At 45.5% G+C, this 23,137-nt stretch overlaps 2 protein-coding genes across 100 annotated transcripts in view; both read left to right on the top strand.

Moving 5' to 3' along the window:
* The window catches only part of LOC126988202 (titin-like), a 208,925-nt gene extending 207,260 nt beyond the window's left edge, over positions 1 to 1,665 (top strand). For all 50 annotated transcript variants that reach the window (XM_050846098.1, XM_050846118.1, XM_050846140.1 and 47 more), the window contains one exon: positions 383 to 1,665. In XM_050846098.1, coding sequence (XP_050702055.1) covers positions 383 to 573 — 191 coding nt within the window. In that variant the 3' untranslated portion in view covers positions 574 to 1,665. The remainder of the gene's footprint in view (positions 1 to 382) is intronic.
* A 3,103-nt stretch (positions 1,666 to 4,768) lies between these two features.
* LOC126988204 (titin homolog) overlaps positions 4,769 to 23,137 on the top strand; it is a 169,935-nt gene continuing 151,566 nt past the window's right edge. For 25 of the 50 annotated variants that reach the window (XM_050846164.1, XM_050846200.1, XM_050846168.1 and 22 more), the window contains exon 1: positions 7,548 to 9,176. In XM_050846164.1, coding sequence (XP_050702121.1) covers positions 7,973 to 9,176 — 1,204 coding nt within the window. In that variant the 5' untranslated portion in view covers positions 7,548 to 7,972. Of the gene's footprint in view, positions 4,960 to 6,381; positions 6,534 to 7,545; positions 9,177 to 23,137 lie in introns of those variants that run through there. The other 25 variants (XM_050846156.1, XM_050846195.1, XM_050846188.1 and 22 more) reach the window with 4 other exon arrangements.

Raw genomic sequence — 23,137 nt, 5'->3', positions numbered from 1 at the left:
GTGTGTGTGTGTGTGTGTGTGTGTGTGTGTGTGTGTGTGTGTGTGTGTGTGTGTGTGTGTGTGTGTGTGTGTGACGGCCTGTCTCCCTGGTGTGAGTGTAACAGCATGCTGGGTGGAGCTGTGTTGTGGTGAGGCTCACAAGCATGCTGCAGTTCCATAAATAAGTTTTTCTGGTCATGCTCAGTAAAGCAGGTTTTTCAGGTTTATATCAGTTTGATGCTTATTGTGGCAGCAAGTGAAAAATTTTCTGTATTATGTAAACATACATTTGCTGCAGCACTTCCTGCCACAGAGGCGAGCTAGTCAGTGTGAAGGTGGAGGGCGGTGCTGAGGTAAGTGTAGGAGAGGCTCTTCCTTGTATAACGCTCTGGTGTTTGCGCAGACTTCACGGGGCTGCCCGAGGATGACAATGCCCCCTCCCTGTCCTACTCCACCACGGAGACACTCTCCTGGATGCGGGAGGCCGGCATGGATGCCGACATCTACTCGTATGCCCGTGGCCGTCTCCTAAATAGGGATGAATACTTCTTCAAAGTCTGGCATCGTGGGATGAACAAATATAGCGAGAAGTAACATATTTGGCGACAGATAGTTTTGTACTACCTATGTATGAGTCCTGTAGATTAGCAATTTTCTTTTTCTGTTGAAATTTTTCTTTTATTTCTCTTGAATTAGTCTTTCTCTATATTACCGACAAAAGAGAATTATCTCTTCCTAGGACAAGTCATGCATTTGCGTCCAGTCTCATTCCTGATATGGAGAATGCCCATTTTTTCGAACTGAAGTTGTATTTACTACTTTAATGATGAATGTATGATGATTCAGTTACTCGACTTTGTTATTACTTGTACTTCCGGCGCCTGTCCATGTAAGGGCGGCGAGGAGTAGCGTTAACGAACAACCGCCGTAAGGTATTGAGTCCCGAGGGTCCGGCACGAAAACTCCAGTCTGGCATTACTTTAGTCGTCACCATCCCGAGACGTTCACCTGTGCACAGAACGGCCAGACTCGGAGGTTTCTGGCTGTGATAGTCCACGGTTCATATTGAGCTGCTGCCTTTATGAGCCGAAATTCCAACTCGTGGACCAAAACCTTGTGGCTGTGAACCCTAGACGACGTTTGGTATAGGAACCCATTATGTGTATTGTGCACGTGGTCTGTGTAGATGTCTCGTCTGACCCATGACTCAGAATGGAATATAATTAAGTGATTTAGTAGCATCTGAGTGTGGGCTATTTATAGTAGTTTATTATCATATATACACACACCTTATGTGACTTAGATGTCTTGTGAATGTACTGTGATATGAGAATTTACCTAAGCTGTCCTAGAACCTACACACAAAATCATCAATATGTTGATTTTTTTTTCTTGTTGCATAATTCATTATCCAATATCAAATCGTTGGTGAGGCCGGCAGCCCATGGTTGCTGTGGAGCAGGAGTCATGCTGCTGCTGATAATACTACCATCTTTTTGGCCCGCCCACAGTGGCATTATGGTCTGCTGCCCTCACCAGCACATTACAGCTGGGCAGGCAGCACCACAGGGAGCCACAAGCTGCTGCAACATAACTCTTTACCATCTATCACGTGGCTCCGTGGTGGTGTCTTGCTCGGCCAATTAGGCTTGTTGTGTAGATTGGGAATAAACCATTTAGATCATAGTCTGACTTTTCATTCCTCATTACCAAACCCTTCCTGAAGACAACTGGATAAGAAATGTGACATACAGCTCGTGTACATGACATAATAAGTTCTGTGGGACCTGTGAGGAAGAGGCCGAGGCTGCGCTTAAGTGCACATGATACTATTATGCAACTCCCCATTTGTTCCTCTAACTAGTCAGTTTCAGAATACTGAGTTACTTGTTACTAGTAGTCTTTTCTCACTTTATTCTGATGTAAACACCAAGCCATCTGTATCATGATTCTTTACAAACTTTTAAACAAAATGAAATGATTACGTACACAGGGGAAAATTCTGCATTATAGCAGGAACATCATCAGCCATCATTACCCTCTGATGTCAGTGTCCAGTTTTGTCTAGTGATGAGATAATTTTGTTTACTCTTTGTATACTTGTGTTGTGCTTCCCCTTGGAGAGGGCTGATCTTGAAATGTGTGACATCCACGTTCTGATCACATTCTGGAATTGCAATCTGTAGCCAGTGCTCTCCCTGAATGAGCCTGGAGCTCGTGATAGATCTATGGGTACAGTTGGAACCTCACATCACACCCACACACACTTGGAAGGCAGGACATAACCCCTGGCAGGCACCTGTAACCCATTGACTGCTGGTACAAAGACGGGGCAGCTCCTTTGATCAGGAGGATGATATTAAGGACTTGGGTCCCTCAGTTATTTTCATATTTTTTCGCAACGCTCATCAGCAAGGCCATATCAGGCTTTTTTGACTTATGAACCAAAACACAGATGAGGACTATGGAGGCCATGACCCCGTACTCCTTTGGCTTAACACCAGAAAGTCCGCCTTGCATCTCCAGGGCCCATGCTTAATTCCCAGGCAGACTGTTGGGAGAAACATTTACCCCAAGTATATGACTTACGTGTTTTGAAAAGTGTCAGTCCCTTCCAGGCCTTCCTCCCTCATGACGGACTCCCCACCAGGGTGTAGCTAGAGAGATTTCGGAGGTCTAGTTATTTAGTGCCTTAGAGAGCCACCTCTTACATCAGGGTATGTTAGGGGGGGACTATATATACCACCCCTTCCTTTATTTTTTTAACATAAGAACATAAGGAGTCTGTAAGAGGCAGGTATTGTCCTGTTCAAAGAAATGAAATAAAGTTTGGGCCCCCTCACCATTCAGAGTCTGGACATTTTTGCAAAGTGTCCCTATTAGACATTCTAGTGTTTGCTGCCCTGCTGTTGATGGAAATGTACTCAACGGTTATGATGGTGATGGTGATGGTGGATTAGGTGAAATTATTGATTGATGTAGATAGGATATGTTGAGAAGGCAGAATTAAATCACAAAGATGGTGTATGGGAGTCAAATAGATGGATTGATGGAAATGTAATCACTGGTTATGACGGTGGCGGATTGGGTGAAACAATTGATTGATATGGATTGGGTGTGCTGACAACGAAATAAAGAATGTGGCATATGAGAGTCAAATAGGAGGACAGGGGATGTTGGTAGTATTGGGAAACAGGAGGAAAGGGACAGGAAAAAAATGGTTGCCTACTTCTGTTGTCGCCGCCCCTCACTTTAAACAACAGGAGGGAAGGGACAGGATAAAAAAAAAAAATGGTATGGGGAGGAATCCTAAGCCACCTGTGACATCAAGATTAAGATCAAGACCAAGTGTAAACAATGTCTTTGCGGCCCATTGGTTTTGCTATATGGCGATAGACAGTGAGTTTTAGGTTTCCTCATCTGAAGAAGACGTGGGAGCACTCTCAGACTCTGGTTCGGACAAGGATTATGTGCCAGATGAGGATATAGGCTATACTGAGCCGCCTTTGTAACGCGAGATTCTACTGTCCTGAAAATTCTGAAAATCCCACACTTATACCCCATGAAACGGTGCTCTCTGGAGAATTCTACACCTGTGTGGGACAAAAATGGGCTACCTGGCCTCTAGCACTTGTCAAACCCTCCATAAACCATCGATCACGTACAGGGCCCGTTTCCAGCTACACCTGCATGGTAACACTTCATAGAGTTCTTCGAAAAGTAGGTTTATGGCATATGTTTTTTTCTTATTTTTTCCACTTTTCTCATCACATGGAACATTTTTAAGCCCCCCCCCACACACAAAAAAAGGCCGGTACTGGGCAATCCAAAACTATTTAAATCGGCCGGTACTGTACGGGTTAAACTTACAACAGGAGGGAATGGACAAGAAAAAAATGGTAGCCTACTTCCGTTGTCGCCGCCCCTCACTTTAAACTAACAGGGCATGAGTTGCGAATAAAATATAAAATAACTTACAGGAACTGAGACCAGCAACGCTAATCCAAGTCAATCTAGAGAAAGAAATATGTTGAAGGCAGTTATGACATCCTGCAACTGTTAACAAAAATGCGATATGCCTCTATAACAAAATTCTAAACACAAACACTAGACATGTAATAGATGATCAATGATTCAACTGGAAAATGGAAAACTTCTGAGGGTTGAGTGGGTCAGCGCTCCACCCTCGGTAAGGCAAAATCTGAGGTGCATTCTTGTGGGATTAGCGAGTTTTTTTCTTCTTTTTCCTTTCCTTGAGCTGTTTCCTTTACTGAGAAAATGGTGGACTTGGCTGGGAGGCGCACCAACCACTCTCCTCTTCATCGTTTTCATTCTCTTCTATTTCCTTTTCATTTTCCATTCTCTTTCTTCTCCTCCTCTCCTTCTTTTTCATTCTCTTTCTCCTCTTTCCTTTTAATCCTCTTTCTTCTCCATTTTCTCCTTCCTTTTCATTCTCTTTCTCCTCCTCTCTTTCCTTTTCATTCTTTCTTCTCTTCTCCTTCCTTTTCATTCTCTTTCTTCTCCATTTTCTCCTTCCTTTTCTTTCTCTTTCTTCTCCATTTTCTCCTTCCTTTTTCACTCTTTCTTCTTTCTCCTTCTCTCTCTCTCTCTCTCTCTCTCTCTCTCTCTCTCTCTCTCTCTCTCTCTCCTGGGGCTACCAAGGAGTCTAGAGAGGACTATAACCTACAATCCTTGGGGGGTACGTACCGTCCCGCGCAGCCCGACCCGTTCGAACCGCCGATTCGGTACGTGTTGAAGCGCTGCGGGTGGCGGTGACTCCCCGGCTCATGTGTCAGAGTGGACGATGTGCCTGACAGGTGTGGTGGTGGAGCCTGGCCGGGCCCGGGGGCCTCTGCGCATCAATGACGTCACCCACACCAGCATCACCCTCGCCTGGGGCCCCCCGGAGGATCTCGGAGGCGGCGAGCTCATCAGCTACGTCATTGAGGCGAGGAAGGTCGACCAAGCTGACGTTATCAAGTAAGTTCCTCCCTCACCTTCCACCCTTCCGTCCCTCTGCCCCTCCCTGCCCCAAGCTGACGTGCTCAAGTTCCATAAGTTCCTTCCCTCACCACCCACCCTTCCGCCCCCTTGCCCCTCCTTGCCCCAAGCTGCGGTTTTAAGTGAGTCTTTCTTATCTGATTTCACGTAGCAGGGCCGTAATTTCTTTCGGGGGCTAGAGGGGCTATAGCCCCCCAATGTTTTCTATATCGGCCTCAAAATGTCCCTAACATTAGCTACTCATTTTACAAAAAAAATTCCCCCCATATGCGCATGCTCGCTTCCCTCGCCCCCCTCCCCCCCACCTCATGAACCTATGATGCCCTCCAACTCCCCCCCCCGCGAGAAAAATCTACCAAAATTACGGGCCTGCGTAGAGGAACGCAGGTGAGGGAAAAGGAAGGATCGATGTCTCTTTTCCTTTCCTTTCTTTCCCTTCCCTTCCTATTCACCCTCCTCTACCGCCACAGAGGTCCTTCGAATCTTGGTCGTGAACCTTTCAGTGTAAGGCTCGTGTGGCGTGACTGGGAGAAAACTAAGAAAAACTTCCCTCCTCCCTTCATGTAAAGAATATGGGAAGGGTGATTAAAGTTCACTAGGAAATAAGGAGGCTGCTAAATGCTATCGAGTTCTGCAAAGGGCAACTCACGAATACCTCTGGTCTACCATTTAGCTGTCATTCTCATGCATAATTATATTTCTAAACTTTCCTTCGACAGTGCCATAATTAAATCCATCAACCACATGAATGCTATTTTTTTTCTCTACTCATTTTAGTAATTTATTCTGCGGGCAGCAACCTTAAATAGTCTGAAGGCTTTTGTTTTCTCTTTTTTTATGCCCTTGAGCTGTTGCCTTAGATGTAAAAAACAACAACAGCAGCTTGCCATTACCATTAGAAACATGACTTTTTTTTTATCTTTTTTGCTTCTACGTCCATTCATTTTGAGGTATTTATTTTTCTATTTATTTATATTTATTTATTTATTGAAGTTTTTTGTGTGGGGGGTTGAGTCATCTGCTAAGTCCTACATCTTGTCAACTAAAGGATGTCATTGAAACTGTCTGTCCTACACACCCTGATTTCTCCTCCTCGTCGTTTTCCTCCTCTTTCTATTACGTAATTGTGGGTCATCAACTGACTCCCTTCAGGAAGATAAATTGTTACCCATTAATTGGTCAGAGCCCTTCCCACCTCCTTGGGTAAATGCTTGGGCGGGAACACCCTTGTTAATTGCCCTTTAGGGGGTGTCACACTGGCCGTTTTCCTCTAACCGTTGGTAGTACGGAGCGAGTTGTCGGAAGGGGACAATTTTATAGATGTTGGGGGCCGGCTAACAACCATGGACCATTCTGCAACAGTTTTGAGTCAATATGAATACGGTTCCTTCTCTCCCTCAGGAACGTGGAGATGGTGGACGCCGACCAGACGAGCTACGTGGTGGACAACCTGGAGACGGACCAGGTGTACGTGTTCCGCCTGTACGCCGAGAACGAGGCGGGGCTGGGGCCGGGCCTGCTGCTGCCGCCCGTCAGGATCAGGCAGGGCATCGGTGAGTACACGCAGCCATGATAGTACTCAGGGTGCGGACTGTGTTGTAGTGGGGGATACATGCACGTTCCGGGAGGGGGATTGCAAGCTGCTGTTGGGGAGAAATGAGGATGAGGAGAAGGATGATATAGTAATGAGGTTGGGGACAATTTCTGCCGTCATGAATTCTAAGGCGACCCCCCCCCCCCCCCTCCCTCCCCCTTGAACATTTCGGCGCACCAGCTCACATAAATTTTTGACAAGGCTTTCGTAGGAGCTCTGGGGATTTCTAGGGTTAGTTTTATGACCCTGGTGTTAGAGAAGAACAATGGTTTAATGGAAGAAGTACTGAAAGAATATAAGGTTAGGGTTGCCGGGGGTGAGGGTTAAGGGGGGCTACTCTAAAATTAAGGGAAAATGGCGTCAGGGTTGCCTTAAGAATATGACTCTGAGCCACGCCATTCTTCTGTACCATGAACCGAAAGGAACACTCATCAGAACCCGATTGATCTCCTTTTTGACCTTTGGAAATACTTAATATAGGGGTGGAAGCGTCGGACAGTGCCACCTTCAGTAAGTGAATGGCGGCGGGGAAGGGGGGGGATCAGGGCAGCGGTGCCAAATTATCGTATTAACCACATATCGTATCTATCATTTTTATGCCTCAAACTCTCGTACCTACACAAGTAACGTGAGAAAATCAAAGTTAGTGCTAAAACTGTTGAATATTGATGTTTTTCGTTCTTTGTTGTTATAGTTATCGGTCAGCTACTAATAAAATGAAATGCGATGAGTACGATAATTTGACAACGCTGGGTCAGGGTGATGGTGAATGAGTTGCGTGGGGGAGGTTATGTAGCGGGCAAGATGGGGAGCTGGAGGGAGGACAAACGATGTGCAAGGCAAAGGAAAATGAACATCTGGCGGGTCGGGGCTGTAAAAGTAGGCTGATCTATGTTGTTGGAGGATATGATGCAGCACTTTGCGGGAGGAGGAAGGGACGGGTTGGTAGTGTGTGTGTGTGTGTGTGTGTGTGTGTGTGTGTCAAGGAGTCAAGTAAGATCAAAAGTGTGGAAGGTGGAGTTCGAGTGCCTCACGGCTTGCCAAAATCGACCTTGCCCTCAGCCATTGGTGGTCAAAAGGATGATTTACATTTGTCCTCATCAGTAGCGGGTCTAAGGGAAGCGCCCCGCCTCTGTCCACCGCAGCGGCTGGCGTGTAGGCACCGGCCACCGCTGCTTACGTCCGACTTGGCACGAGTGTTGGCCCAAATGGTTGACGTTCCGTGCCCCCCTCGGCCCCCTCCCCCCCAGGTGAGCGGACCGGCGCTACCACCTGAGCTGGCACTCTGGTCCTAGCTCAGTCTGGTTCCCCCCGTGAGCGTAGCGCCAGGAGGAGCTGTGAAGGACCTGGTGGGTGTCGTGGCGCCGTGTGATGGTGCAGTGAGTTCCGCCGCCAGCCATGGGCAACAAGCAGGGCCAAGAGCTCTCGCCCGAGGAGAAGCAGAAACTAAAGGACGAGAAGGAGCGGGAGAAACGGTTTCTGAAGGAGGAGAAGGAGAAGAAAAAACGTGAAAAGAAGGACGAAAAACAGCGTAAAAAGAAGAAGAAAAAGAGGAAGGAGTACCATGGAGGCAGTGCATTTTCCGAGCGAGGCGACGACAGCGACGACGAGAGCCTCGATAGCTCGGCCTGGTCAGAGAAGAGCGTGGGCTCGGCGCCGGGGTCATGGTACCACTCGGCCTCGGAGCCCTCGTCCAAGCGATCCTCCATCTACCTTCCGGCCTCGGCGGGCCCGGGCTACTATCAGCACGAGTGTTGGTACCAGGGCTACGAGGACAGCGGCTCCGAAAAGTCCAAGTCGCCGTCCCGAGCCCCCAGCGTGAAGGACACCCTCAACCTGCGGGCCGGCTCCCTGGAGCGGTACCCGCTGGGCCTTCCCAAGGCGGAGCCCATCGAGCCCCTGCACAAGGCTGGGTCGCTAGATCTCGCCGCTGCCGCCGCGCACCTCAAGAAGGATCGGGCGAGGCGCGAGGGATCCGCCGAGGAGACGTCCATCATTGCCTCGCGCTATGAAGAAACGATACGCAGCTCGCGAGACCATCTAGAGAGGACGTCAGCCGAGCGTGTCGCCCTCGGCGAAAAGATCCTGACGCGAGGACTCCCGACCGAGCGCGCCTCCCCGACGGACCAGGCGCTTGTAACGGACCGCGTCACCTTGCGGGACCGAGTCCTGCCGAGGGACCGTCCTCTCTTGAGGGACCACGCCCCCGTGACGGACAGGACGCCCTTGTCTGACCGAGAGTTTTCTGACGACCAGGGGCCTTCGGCGGGCCCTGTGCCCTTCCCCTTGGCGCAGCGGCCCCTCACCTCCCGCGCCGCGCTCACCTCCCCGATGCACTATCCGCTGGAGGAGGAGGCCGGCCGCGGGGAGAAGCGCAAATTCCCCTTGCCCGCCCATGGCCTCCTCTCGAGGGAAGAAGGCGCCGTGACCTCCGAGGCAAAGCGGCCGTCCCTGGACTACGCCTCCGACCACGCCTCCGTCACGGGCTCCGTCTACTACTCGGCGGACGAGGGCGCCTCCCTCACCGGCTCCGTCTACTACAGCGCCACCTCCGGCTCCGAGCTGGAGGACCACGGCGACGACGACGACTTCCTGGGCAAAGGTGTGTGTGTGTGTGTGTGTGTGTGGAGAGGGTTGGGGATTTTGTTACTGATAAGTGTTACGATCTTGAGAGAGAGAGAGAGAGAGAGAGAGAGAGAGAGAGAGAGAGAGAGAGAGAGAGAGAGAGAGAGAGAGAGAGAGAGAGGGGTGGGGGTAAGGGGAGTAAACCTAGTGGCCTACCAGCTGGCGGGGGGGGGGGGGGGGTGCTCGCGAAGGGGGGGGGTGCAGAGGGGGTGACGTTCGGGGCATGCTTCCCTCGGTTGACACACTGCCGGGCTGGTGAGTCAGGAATAGCCCCACCGTGTTGTATTTATAGCGGCGGGAACTCAATAGGCCCGTGGGTGGGGGGGGGGGGTAAAGGGGGGCCGGCATAACGTGGGGCGGCTTCAGAGATAGATAACATTTTTTTCTATCTGCTTTCCCCAACTTTCTTATTTCCATTCCCTCGGTTTTTTTTTTCGTTTTTATCTGTTGCATGAATGACCGGGACGAGAGAGAGAGAGAGAGAGAGAGAGAGAGAGAGAGAGAGAGAGAGAGAGAGAGAGAGAGAGAGAGAGAGAGAGAGAGAGAGAGAGACCTGCAAGAAGATAGCGGGAGAGTATAGTGAGAGGAAGTATGGGATGAAGGCGAAAGATACTATACAGTGTAGAATCGCGAAAGATACTATACCATGTTAACTGTAGAATCGCGAAAGATACAATACCATGTTAACTGTAGAATCGTGAAAGATACAATACCATGTTAACTGTAGAATCGCGAAAGATACAATACCATGTTAACTGTAGAATCGTGAAAGATACAATACCATGTTAACTGTAGAATCGCGAAAGATACTATACCATGTTAACTGTAGAATCGCGAAAGATACTATACCATGTTAACTGTAGAATCGCGAAAGATGCTATACCATGTTAACTGTAGAATCGCGAAAGATACTATACCATGTTAACTGTAGAATCAAGATAAATTGTAAAAACTCGACAAAACAAAAAAAAAAATGGTATTACGATGAGTTGAACCGTGATGTTAAAAAAATGTTTATAACACGTTTTACTTATGCTTGCTCTTTTCAACAGTTGTTAATTTACTGCAGAAATATATTATCACGTTACGTAGGAAAATCTCTCGTGAACACGATAGTGTGATCAGAATACAGATATTGAAAATACAGAGTTATTTATAGCAACATGTCACTCGCCGCAACCATCACGGCGCGCGCGACACGCTGCGTGTGGAGGCAGAGTGAAGTTAGACACCAAACAACTGCTGAACTCCCGCTCTGTTGGTGGCACACTTCCTCTTCACAGAATATCGGAATATCACATGTAAGTGGTATTGTCAGTGATATGTTTCATGCTCTAGAAGGCTAGAACACCGCGCCCGCACGCAGACCACTCCGCCACCACCTCATTTTATTAATTTGTTTATCTTGATGATTTGCTTAAAGATAGTTATTTTTAATTTATCTTTTTCTGACAGACCAAAAAGCTGTGACACAAAAAAGATGCCGGGGTCGTTGGGTGAAGGTAAAAGAGTATTAGTTCAGTGATTATTTATGGACCATTTATTGAAACTTGACCGCCTTCATTTACATTTTTACGCGCCAGGATCATGAATTGTTGAAAAAAAATGCATTACCAGGATGTGAAGAGGTGGCGAAGGAGAGTTCTTTATACACATTTTTTTATATATATATAATCCAACGAGTGAATACGTGGGAAGAAGTTTAGTGTATATTTATTTTTTCCATTTTTTACATACTTTTTTTTTCGTATATTTTTTCCATAAATCAACGAGTGAACACGAGGAGAAAAGGTTAAGTTACAGTGTGTTCATCTTTTTCCCTTCCACTTTCTGATACACCAAGAGTAAAAAAAAAATATGGAAAAGGTAAAAAAACAAACAAATAAGAATGAGGAAAAAATAATACCGCGTTCATTTTTCTCTAGTTTTCTTTTCCATTTTTTTTTTACAAAGAACATAAACAACAACAACTGTATATTATAAATTAAAACAAAAAAACAAATGAGAGCAAAGAGAAAGGCTAAGATTATTGTGTTCACCGTTTTCCTTCAAGACTTTTTTTCATAAAGCGAAGACACAACATCAAGAAAAGCTGTACTGTAAAAAAAAGACGAAAGATGAAAGAAAATAACAGCAGACAGCATTCACTTTTCCTTCACGAATGCAGAGTGACAGTAAAGTGTATTGAAGGATTGCAGAGTGACAGTAAAGTGTATTGAAGGATTGCAGAGTGACAGTAAAGTGTATTGAAGGATTGCAGAGTGACAGTAAAGTGTATTGAAGGATTGCAGAGTGACAGTAAAGTGTATTGAAGGATTGCAGAGTGACAGGAAAGTGTATTGAAGGATTGCAGAGTGACAGGAAAGTGTATTGAAGGATTGCAGAGTGACAGGAAAGTGTATTGAAGGATTGCAGAGTGACAGGAAAGTGTATTGAAGGATTGCAGAGTGACAGGAAAGTGTATTGAAGGATTGCAGAGTGACAGGAAAGTGTATTGAAGGATTGCAGAGTGACAGGAAAGTGTATTGAAGGATTGCAGAGTGACAGTAAAGTGTATTGAAGGATTGCAGAATGACAGGAAAGTGTATTGAAGGATTGCAGAGTGACAGGAAAGTGTATTGAAGGATTGCAGAGTGACAGGAAAGTGTATTGAAGGATTGCAGAGTGACATTAAAGTGAATTGAAGGATTGCAGAGTGACAGGAAAGTGTATTGAAGGATTGCAGAGTGACAGGAAAATGTATTGAAGGATTGCAGAGTGACATTAAAGTGAATTGAAGGATTGCAGAGTGACAGGAAAGTGTATTGAAGGATTGCAGGGTGACAGGAAAGTGTATTGAAGGATTGCAGAGTGACAGGAAAGTGTTTTGAAGGATTGCAGAGTGACAGTAAAGTGTATTGAAGGATTGCAGAGTGACAGGAAAGTGTATTGAAGGATTGCAGAGTGACAGGAAAGTGTATTGAAGGATTGCAGAGTGACAGGAAAGTGTATTGAAGGATTGCAGAGTGACAGGAAAGTGTATTGAAGGATTGCAGAGTGACAGGAAAGTGTATTGAAGGATTGCAGAGTGACAGGAAAGTGTATTGAAGGATTGCAGAGTGACAGGAAAGTGTATTGAAGGATTGCAGTGTGACAGGAAAGTGTATTGAAGGATTGCAGAGTGACAGGAAAGTGTATTGAAGGATTGCAGAGTGACAGGAAAGTGTATTGAAGGATTGCAGAGTGACAGTAAAGTGTATTGAAGGATTGCAGAGTGACAGGAAAGTGTATTGAAGGATTGCAGAGTGACAGGAAAGTGTATTGAAGGATTGCAGAGTGACAGGAAAGTGTATTGTAGGATTGCAGAGTGACAGGAAAGTGTGATGAATGATTGCAGAGTGACAGGAAAGTGTATTGAAGGATTGCAGAGTGACAGGAAAGTGTATTGAAGGATTGCAGAGTGACAGGAAAGTGTATTGAAGGATTGCAGAGTGACAGGAAAGTGTATTGAAGGATTGCAGAGTGACAGGAAAGTGTATTGAAGGATTGCAGAGTGACAGGAAAGTGTATTGAAGGATTGCAGAGTGACAGGAAAGTGTATTGAAGGATTGCAGAGTGACAGTAAAGTGTATTGTAGGATTGCAGAGTGACAGGAAAGTGTATTGAAGGATTGCAGGGTGACAGGAAAGTGTATTGAAGGATTGCAGAGTGACAGAAAAGCTGTACCATAAAAAAGACGAAAGATTACAGAAAAAATAACAGTACACAGCATTCATTTTTCCGTCAAGATTTCTTATAGACGGAAGACACAACATCAAGAAAAGCTGTACTATAAAAAAAAGACGAAAGATTAAGGCAAAAACAATAGACAGCCCTAATTTTCCTTCACGATATCTTATAAACCAAAAGAATAACATAGAAAAAACTATCATAGGAAAAAAAGGATGAAAATGCCGGTGAAAACGAGTGGAAAATCTGAATATATTACGTTTAATCTTTTCAATAACCGGATGTTGGGGCTTCGAGGCAGATGTTGAGGGGATGGCTAACGATTTCTTTTTCTACTTTTTCTTTTCCTTTTCTTTCTTTTCTTTCTTTTCTTCTTTTTCTTCTTCATTTTCTTCATTTTCTTTTTGTTCTTGTTCTTGTTCTTGTTGTTCTTCTTCTTCATCTTGTTCTTGTTCTTCTTCTTCTTCTTCATTTTTTGTTGTTGTTGTTGTTGTTGTTGTTGTTCTTCTTTTTCTTCTTCTTCTTCTTCTTCTTCTTCTTCTTCATTTTCTTCTTGTTTTTGTTCTTGTTCTTCTTCTTCTTCTTCTTCTTCTTCTTCTTCTTCTGGGCTTGTATGGGAAGGGAAGGAAAGGTCACCGCGTTAGTTGTCACGTATAAATAGACTCAAAATAGACTTTATAAAAAAAGAGAAAAAAGATTAGTGGTGACGAAAGTAATTTATTTATTTATTTATTTGTTATTTGTGTGTGTGTGTGTGTGGGTGGGTGGGTGGGTGTGGTTGGGGGGAGGGGGGAGTTAAGGTATGTATCAGAGAGAGAGAGAGAGAGAGAGAGAGAGAGAGAGAGAGAGAGAGAGAGAGAGAGAGAGAGAGAGAGAGAGAGAGAGAGAGAGAGAGCAACAGCGAGAGACAGAAAGAGGGGGGGGGGGGAGGAAGGAGTGTCAAAATAGAAGGAAAGTGTAACCAATACCTTCGAAAATAAGATCATAACTAATGCACTATACTAGGCAGGGAGGCAAGCGTGGCTCAAGAGTGTAGATTTGAAGGGAGGGAGAAGGGAAGGGAAAGTGTTACCCATATGTTTAGAAGGGAAGGCAAGGGAACTGGAGGGAAAGGAAGAGGGAAGGGATAGGATGGAAGGAAGGAAGGGAAGGGAAAGGAAAGGAAAGGAGAGGAAAGGAAAGGAGGGGAAACGAAGGTAAGGTAAGATAAGGGAAGGGAAGGAAAGACGAGGAGGGGAAAGGAAAAGATAGGGAAAGGAAAATAAGGGAAGGAGAGGGAAGGGAGTGGAGGGAAGGTTAGGGGAGGGAGGGGAAAGGGAAGGGGAGGGAAGGGATGGGAGGGAAGGGAAGGAAAAGAAAGGGAAAGGAAAATAAGGGAAGGGTAGGGAAGGGAGGGGAGGGATGGTTAGGGGAGGGAGGGAAAGGAAAGGTGAGGGGAAAGGGAGAGGAAAGTGCTATTTATACAAGAAAGGGAGTATATAGGAAGGGAGGGAAGGAGGGGAAGGATTAATTATATCAAGGGAGGAAGAAGGGAGAGAGGGAGAAGGTAGGGAGGTGTTAGGTAGTCACTCGAAGGTAAATAAGAAGGGAGAAAAAAAGGGAGAGAAAAAAGAAGGGAGGAGTTCATTTTACACACACACACACACACACACACACACACACACACACACACACACACACACACACACACGGGCCTTACCTCTTAACCCTCCCCTCTCAGCCTTGCCACCTCCGCTATCAGTCTACGGGCAGCACATTCTTGACGGGGCTAATCACCAAGTCCGTGTCCGCCAGCCTTTCCCTCAGTCCGCCCTTGGGTCCCCGGTACTCCTCTTCTAGCCTCGCTTTTATATTTGGGATCTCTGGTTTATCATCTTCCTCCTTGGCGTCGTTTTCATCTCTTTTGTCTTTCTCTTTTTCGTTTGTTTTGTTTTCATCTTCCTCGTTTCTCCTCTTTTCTTTTTTTTCGTCCTCTTTCTCCTCGGCTTTGTTTTCCTCTTCCTTTTTCTCTTCTTTCTTGCTCTCGTTCACGTCTTGAGGTTCTGCTTTCTCGTCTTCCGCGTGTTTTCCTTTCTCTTCCTCCTCCTTCGTGGGCATTTTCTGGACCTGGCTCCCCTGCTCCTGCCTCACGATCTCGGCAGCGGGGCGGAGGTCATACTGGGACCGCTTCGTCAGCATCATAATCGTTATATATACCATGCAGACCACAAGCACTGTGAAGAGGAGGAAGAGTTTCTTTCGGCCCATGACTGTGAGGGTGTTGGGAAGGGGAGGACGGGAGGCTGAGGAAGGGGAAGGTGGGAGTTTTTATGGCGCTGCTCTTTTGTTTTATTTTGCCGATGTGGTGTTGTGTGTCTGTTTCACGTCCTGTATTTCACCGATCCACTCCTTTCCATTCGTTCTGTGAAGCATACGTGGGTGTTATAGATGTTTTCACGCCTGTTTATTTGTGTTTCCGTCGCTGTATGCTTGTTTCCGGTGTCTGTCTCTGTTTTCACCCTGTATTTCACCGCTATTTTCCGTCCTTGTGTTCTGTAGTTCTTGCGTGGTTGGGTGTTATAGATGTTTTCGCGTGGCTGTTTTATTTGTGTTTCCGTCGCTGTATGCTTGTTTCCGGTGGCTGTCTCTGTTTTCACCCTGTATTTCACCGCTATTTTCCGTCCTTGTGTTCTGTAGTTCTTGCGTGGTTGGGTGTTATAGATGTTTTCGCGTGGCTGTTTTATTTGTGTTTCCGTCGCTGTATGCTTGTTTCCGGTGTCTGTCTGTCTGCTTCCTCTCTGTATTTCACCGCTATCTTCCTTCCTTGTGTTCTGTAGTTCTTGCGTGGTTGGGTGTTATAGATGTTTCCGCGTGGCTGTTTTATTTGTGTTTCCGTCGCTGTGTGCTTGTTTCCGGTGGCTGTCTCTGTTTTCACCCTGTATTTCACCGCTATCTTCCTTCCTTGTGTTCTGTAGTTCTTGCGTGGTTGGGTGTTATAGATGTTTTCGCGTGGCTGTTTTATTTGTGTTTCCGTCGCTGTGTGCTTCTTTCCGGTGGCTGTCTCTGTTTCCACCCTGTATTTCACCGCTATCTTCCTTCCTTGTGTTCTGTAGTTCTTGCGTGGTTGGGTGTTATAGATGTTTCCGCGTGGCTGTTTTATTTGTGTTTCCGTCGCTGTGTGCTTGTTTCCGGTGGCTGTCTCTGTTTCCACCCTGTATTTCACCGCTATTTTCCGTCCTTGTGTTCTGTAGTTCTTGCGTGGTTGGGTGTTATTGATGTTTTCGCGTGGCTGTTTTATTTGTGTTTCCGTCGCTGTGTGCTTGTTTCCGGTGGCTGTCTCTGTTTCCACACTGTATTTCACCGATATCCGTGTCGCCGAGTTCCTGGGTGTCGAGTCCTTGCTGTGTGTCGCTCTAGCCGGCGCGGTCTCTCTCCCTCTCTCGCCTCTGCCGCTTTGCTCAACGTGTGTGTCTGTTGCTGCCGCCTCTGTGTGTGCGTGTGTGTGTGTGTGTGTGTGTGTACTTGCATGGTGCAGGTGTATATGTGTGTGGGGGGGGGGGCGGCGCCAACACATACTTCAGGTTAAATGGATGCTTCGTTGCGGTTCTATCCTTCCATGGCGGTTGTTGTTCTGAAAATGTGCTGTACCTGAGAGAGAGAGAGAGAGAGAGAGAGAGAGAGAGAGAGAGAGAGAGAGAGAGAGAGAGAGAGAAGAGGGAGAGAGAGAGAGAAGGTACGAGAGGGAACAGGAAATAAGAAAGATGGAAAGAGAGAGGGAGGGAGGGAAGGAGAAAAAGGAGAAAGGAAGGAAGGGAGTAGAGAGCGAAAGACGAAGGGAAGCAAGAGAGAGAGAGAGAGAGAGAGAGAGAGAGAGAGAGAGAGAGAGAGAGAGAGAGAGAGAGAGAGAGAGAGAGAGAGAGAGAGAGAGAGAGAATACGAACGAAGGAAGAATGGGAAAGAAGGAAAAATAGAGAAAAAAAGGATAAAGAAAAGGAGAGAGAGAGAGAGAGAGAGAGAGAGAGAGAGAGAGAGAGAGAGAGAGAGAGAGAGGAGGAGGAGGAGGAGGAGGAGGAGAGAAAGGGAGAGAAAGGAGGGAGTGAGAAGGTGAGAAAGAGGGAAAATGGAGAAGAGAGAAGAGAATAGGAGAGACAGGCGAATAATGTGTTGCTGTTGTTGTTGTTGTTGTTGTTGTTGTTGTTGTTGTTGGTGGTGGTGGTGGTGGTGAGTCAGGCCTCTTCCATCACCACCTGTGTCAATAACTGATTAGTGTGTGAACTCCAGGTATATTGTTGTTGTTGTTGTTGTTGTTGTTGTTGTTGTTGTTGTTGTTGTTGTTGTTGTTGTTGTTGTCAGTAGTAGTAGTAGTAGTAGTAGTAGTAGTAGGATTGTATTGTTTTTATTCCTTGTTTTTCTTCTTAATTTTCTTTTTCATTCTTTTTCTCCTTTCCTTCTTCTTATTCTTATTCTTATTCTTATTCTTATTATTATTATTGTTATTCTCTTTCCCTTTCTTTCTTCTTCTTCTTCTTCTTCTTCTTCTTCTTTATTGAGACTTTTCCTCTTCACAATAAATTTACTCCACATAGCATCCCTTCCTTCTCCTGTGTGTGTGTGTGTGTGTGTGTGTGTTATGAAGTCCGCCGCGTCTACCTGGCGGGCTCAAGGCTTCGGATATAACTTGTGGGCAAACGGCCAGACTCCCTCCTCCTCCTCCTCCTCCTGCTTCGGCTTCTGCTCGTCTTCTTTCCAATTATCATCATTATCATCACCATCATCATCATTTTTCGCCTCCTCTTCCTCTTCCTCTTTCTCCTTCTCCTTCATCTCCTCTTCCATATCTTTATTCTCTCTTTCTCTTTTCTTCCTCTTCTTCCTCTCTTCTTCCTCCACCTCCTTCCTCCTCCTCTTCCATATTCTTTTCTTCCTCATTGTCCCTTTTTTCTCTTCTTCTTTCTCTTCTTCTTCATCTTCATTTTCCTTCTAATCTTTTTCTCTTCAATTTCTTCCTCTTCGTCCTCCTCCTCCTCCTCCTCCTCCTCCTTCTCTGCCTTACTCTCTTTCTCTTCCTCCTTATCCTCTCTCTCTCTCTCTCTCTCTCTCTTCAATCTCTCTTCATCTCTCTCCTTCTCATTTTCATCTCTTATTCTTCCTCCCTCATCTCCTCCTCCTCCTCCTCCTTCTCCTCTTCCTCCTCCTCCTTTACTTATCCTCTGATGGTTGTTTGGGGTGACGGAGTTCAAGTCTTTCCCTCTATCAGTCATTGCACTTGTGAGGGGAAGAGAAGGGAACATGAAAGCTTTGAACAGTAGGCGACAGAAAGCAGGGCTGGCATATGACGAGGCTGCCTGCTGGAGGGATTTGAATCGGTTCGTTTTCTTCTTCTTCTTCTTCATCTTTTTCTTCTTCTTCTTCTTCTTTTTCTTCTTCGAATCCGGTATTATTACGTAAAAGAAGGGAGAAAAGATGAAAGGGGGGATAATGGGAAGGAAGGAGAGGAGAAGGAGAAGGAGGAGAAGGAAAGGAAATAAGGAAGGAGATTGGAGTGAGTAGGAAGTGAAGTAAAGGAAGGAAGGAAGGAAGGAAGGAAGGAGGGAAACTGGAGGGTTTAAGGTAATGGGATAGAGAGGAAGAAATGAAGGAGAGGAAGAAGGAAAAGAGAGAGAGAGAGAGAGAGAGAGAGAGAGAGAGAGAGAGAGAGAGAGAGAGAGAGAGAGAGAGAGAGAGAGAGAGAGAGAGAGAGAGAGAGAGAGAGCTCTTATCCTGCCCTTTCTGCGATAACACACACACACACACACACACACACACACAGACACACACATGACAGACAGATGATGGTTATATCCGACCATGACCTAACCTTTCTCTCTCTTCCTCTTCCTCTTCCTCTTCCTCTTTAGTCTGTCTTCTTCTTCTTCTTCTTCTTCTTCTTCTTCTTCTTTCATTTGGTACTCTTATTTTTTCCTCTTCTTTTTAACTTTTCCTTCAGTTCTTAATTTTTTTTGTTCTAATTTTATCTTTTTCTCTCTCTTCCTCTTCTTCGTCTTCGTCTTCTTTCTCCTCCTTCGCCTCCTCCTCCTCCTCCTCCTCCTTCTCTTCCTGCTCCTTCTCCTCCTTCTCTTGTTATTGTTGTTGTTGTTGTTGTTGGTAGTGGTGATGATTGTGGTGGTGGTGGTGGTGGTAATGGAGATGGTGTTGACGGTGGTGGTGGTGGTGACATAGTTGAGGATCTGTTTATTGTTAGTTGTGGTGGTGGTGGTGGTGATGGTGACAGGGGGGGGGGGGGGGAGGGGGGGTCAGCAAGCACCTGGCACGGTCCCATCAGGTGTCATTAGTACAGGTGTGCCGAGAGAGAGAGAGAGAGAGAGAGAGAGAGAGAGAGAGAGAGAGAGAGAGAGAGAGAGAGAGAGAGAGAGAGAGAGAAAGGGGAAGGAAGGGAAGAGGAAGGACGGAAGGAAGGAGAGGAAGGGAAGGGAAGGGAGAGGAAGGGAAAGGAATGGAATGAAAGGAGAGGAAGAGGAAGGGAAACATAAGGGAAAGGAAGGGAAGGGAAGGAAAGGGAAAGGAAAGGAAAGGAAGGGAAAAAAGGGAAGGGAAGGGAGAGGAAGGGACGGGAAGGGAAAGGAAAGGAAAGGAAAGGAAAGGAAAGGAAAGGAAGGGAAGGGAAGGGACGGGAAGGGAAGGGAGAGGAAAGGAAGGGTAAAGAAGGAAGAGGAAGGAACGGGAAGGGAAGGGAAAGGAAGGGAAAGGAAGGGAAAGGGAAAGGAAGGGAAAGGGAAGGGAAGGGAAGGGAAAGAAAGGGAAGGGAAGGGAGAGGAAGGGACGGGAAGGGAAAGGAAGGGAATGAAAGGAGAGGCAGAGGAAGGGAAGCATAAGGAAAAGGAAGGGAAGGAAAGGAAAGGAGAAGAAAGGAAAGAAAAAAAAGAGAAAAAAGAAGAGAGGGAGAGTGAAAGAAAGTAAAGGAGAATTAAAAGAGTAAAGTTAAAGAAAAGTAAACGAGGGAAGCGAAGGAAAAGAAAGAAAAGGAAACAAGGAAAGGAAAGGAAGAAGTGAGGAGAAGGGAAAGGATAATTCTTCTTAATCAAAATCCCATAACAGAAAATTAACCTGATGATATTAAACTGCACATACCGAAACTCTCTCTCTCTCTCTCTCTCTCTCTCTCTCTCTCTTCATTCCTTCATTCTTTCTTTCATTCTTTCTTCCTTTCTTTCTTCTTTCTTCTCTCTCTCTCTCTCTCTCTCTCTCTCTTATTCTTTCCTTTTCTCTCCTTTTTCTCTTTCCTTCCATCTCTCTCTCTCTCTCTCTCTCTCTCTCTCTTGACATGGGTTCAGATCCCTTACATCATAGGATTAGATTGTTTATTTTCACTGTCTGGAGGTGAGGAAGGGAAAACGGTGATCCTTCTCTCTTCCCCTTTTTTCCCCTTTCCCCAATCCCCTAAACAGACAGGTACACAATCCTCTTCCCCAGGTATACACACTCTTCCCCTTCTTCCTCCTCCTCTTCCTCCTCGTTTTCCATTTTCATCTATTGTTTTTACTATTTCATCTTTTTCTCTTTCTCTGTCTGTCTGTCTGGTGTTAGTGTGCTCCATCCTTCCTTTCCTTTCTTTTCCTTTCTTTTCCTTCTCTTCTTTCCTCTTTTTTTCCCTTGTACTTTTTTCACTTTCTTTTCTTTCCTTTCATGTCCTTTTCCTTCCTTTTCCTTTCCTTTCTTTTCTTTCCTTCCCTTCCCTTTCCTCTCCTCTCCTCTCCTCTCTTCTCCTTTCCATTCCCTTCCTTTCCCTTCCCTTCCCTCCCCTCCCCTTCCCTTCCCTTCCCTTCCCTTCCCTTCCCTTTAACACACGAGAGACGAAGAAAAAAGGAAGGAAGAGGAAGAAAGGAAGATAAAAAAATGGAAGGAAAAGACGAGAAACATCATGAAGAGAGAGAAAAGGAAAGGCAGAGAACAGATAGAGGAAGAGAAAGGAAGGAAAAGGAGAGAACAGAAAAGGGAGGGAGAGTACAGGGAGATGAAAAGTGGAGAAAGAGTCGAAACAGCAGAGAGAGAGAGAGAGAGAGAGAGAGAGAGAGAGAGAGAGAGAGAGAATGGAGGAGTCACTAGCAGGGCGTAGGGAAGAAGTGGGTCGCCTCTCCTTCGTTTCATAAGTGAGTGTCGCTTGTTGAATATATGGGAGGCAGAGAGAGGTTGCCCGCTCTTGGCACGCACTCTAGGGCAAGGCTGCGGGGAGGAGGAGGAGGAGGAGGAGGAGGAAGAGAGAGTTGATATGAAGGAGGAAGACGAAGAGAATGAAGAGGAGAAACGAATGAAAGGTTAAGGAAGGAAGGAAGGAAGGAACGACGGAATGAAGGATGGAAGGACGGAAGGAAGGAAGGACGGAAGGAAGGGAGGGAGAGAAAGAAAGGAATGAAAAGGAAGAAGAAAAGGAGGAAAGGGAAGGAAAAAGTTGTAGGATAAAGAAGAAAGAGGAGGAGGAGCCAAATAAATGAGAAGTGGAGGAATGAAAGAGGAGAATAAAGAGGAAGAGGAGGAGGAAGAAGAGGAGGAGAGAGGAAGAAGAGAAGAATTGATATAAAGGAGAAAGGCAAAAAGAAGAGAAATGAAGAAAGATGGAAGAAGGAAAGGAAAATAATAAGACAGAGAGAGAGAGAGAGAGAGAGAGAGAGAGAGGGGGGGGCTGTTTACTGCAAAGATTCTTATGTGTATCGTCCGTAAGCAAGCCCCCACCCTCTCTCTCTCTCTTGTAAAAATCAAACATAAATATAAAAGAAAAAGATAAGAACGTTTTTAGGAAGCAGGAAATTATTATTATTATTATTATTATTATTATTATTATTATTATTATTATTATTAGTAGTAGTAGTAGTAGTAGTAGTAGTAGTAGTAGTAGTAGTAGTAGTAGTAGTAGTAGTAGTAGTTGTGACACAGTTTCCAAACATACCAGTTAACCTCCCCTTCTTATGTCCAGATGGGAGGAGGAGGAGGAGGAGGAGGAGGAGGAGGAGGAACCCAGGCCTGCCAAAACGTGGGAGAGGAGGGAGGGGGAAGAATGTGTTTTGTTTCTCTCTCTCTCTCTCTCTCTCTCTCTCTCTCTCTCTCTCTCTCTCTCTCTCTCATCACTAGGGAAATTAGATAGATAATTGGAAGTCGAGAAGGAGGAGGAGGAGGAGGAGGAGGAGGAGGAGAAGGAGAAGATAAAGGAAAAGAAAAGGGAGGGAAAAGAAGACGAAGAGGAGGAAAGGAAGGAAATAGGAAGAGGAAGTAGAGTAGGAGGAGAAAGAAAATAAAAAAAATACTAAAAAAGAAGAATTAGTAAAAGGAGAAAGAGGAAAAGGAAGAAATATATATACGAAAAAAATATTGATAAGAAGATGAAGAAGAAGAAGAAGAAGAAGAAGAAGAAGAAGAAGAAGAAGAGAAAAGACAGCTCGAGAGAAAGGAAGAAGTTGAAAAGCAGAGAAGGGAAGAAGAAGAAGATGATGAAGAAGAAGAAGAAGAAGAAGAAGGAAGAAGATTGAAAAAGCAGAAAAGGGAAAAAGAGAAAAGTAAAGAAAAGAAAGTGGTTGATAAGAAAACGGAGAAAGAAAGAAATATCGACGGAAAATAAAATAAAGCAAATAAGAAAGAAAATAATAAGAAAAAAAGGAACAAAAAGAAAGAGGAGGAAGAGGAAGGGGAAGAGAAGATGAAGACGTACATTTTTTTTTTTTTAAGTTCTATTTGTGTTTGTTTTTGTGGTCATTTTTTTTGCGTCTTTTCAACGGGGTCACAATACCACTTCTGCTGTCTGGCGTGAGAGAGAGAGAGAAGGAGGAGGTAGAAGAGGAAGAGAAGAAGGAGGAGGAGGAGGAAGAAGAAGAAGAAGAAGAAGAAGAGGAAAGAGAAAACGAGGATAAGGAAAGAGAAAGAAAGAGAAATGAAAATAAAAAAAATAAAAAAATAAAGAAAATAAAAGAGGATTAAAGAAAACAAAGAAAATGAAGAGAGAGAGAGAGAGAGAGAGAGAGAGAGGGGTAAAAAAAGTATACTCGTGCCAAGTGGGACCTTCCTTACCTGCCCGAGACCCATTATTAGTGCTTCTCACCTGAGCTTACGAGGTGGTGGTGGTGGTGATGGTTGTGGTGGTGGTGGTGGTGATGGTGGTGGTGATGGTGGTGGTGGTGGTGGGCTAAGATTTCGCGGATATATATACTCTCTCTCTCTCTCTTCTTTTTGTATAAAGAGGTAGGAAAGAGAGGGAAAGAAGGGGAT

The sequence above is a fragment of the Eriocheir sinensis genome, chromosome 68 (genome assembly GCF_024679095.1).
Source record: "Eriocheir sinensis breed Jianghai 21 chromosome 68, ASM2467909v1, whole genome shotgun sequence".
In the NCBI taxonomy this organism is placed as follows: Eukaryota; Metazoa; Arthropoda; class Malacostraca; order Decapoda; family Varunidae; genus Eriocheir; species Eriocheir sinensis.
Note: the sequence above shows the minus strand (reverse complement) of the source record. Positions and strands in the feature narration are given on the sequence as shown.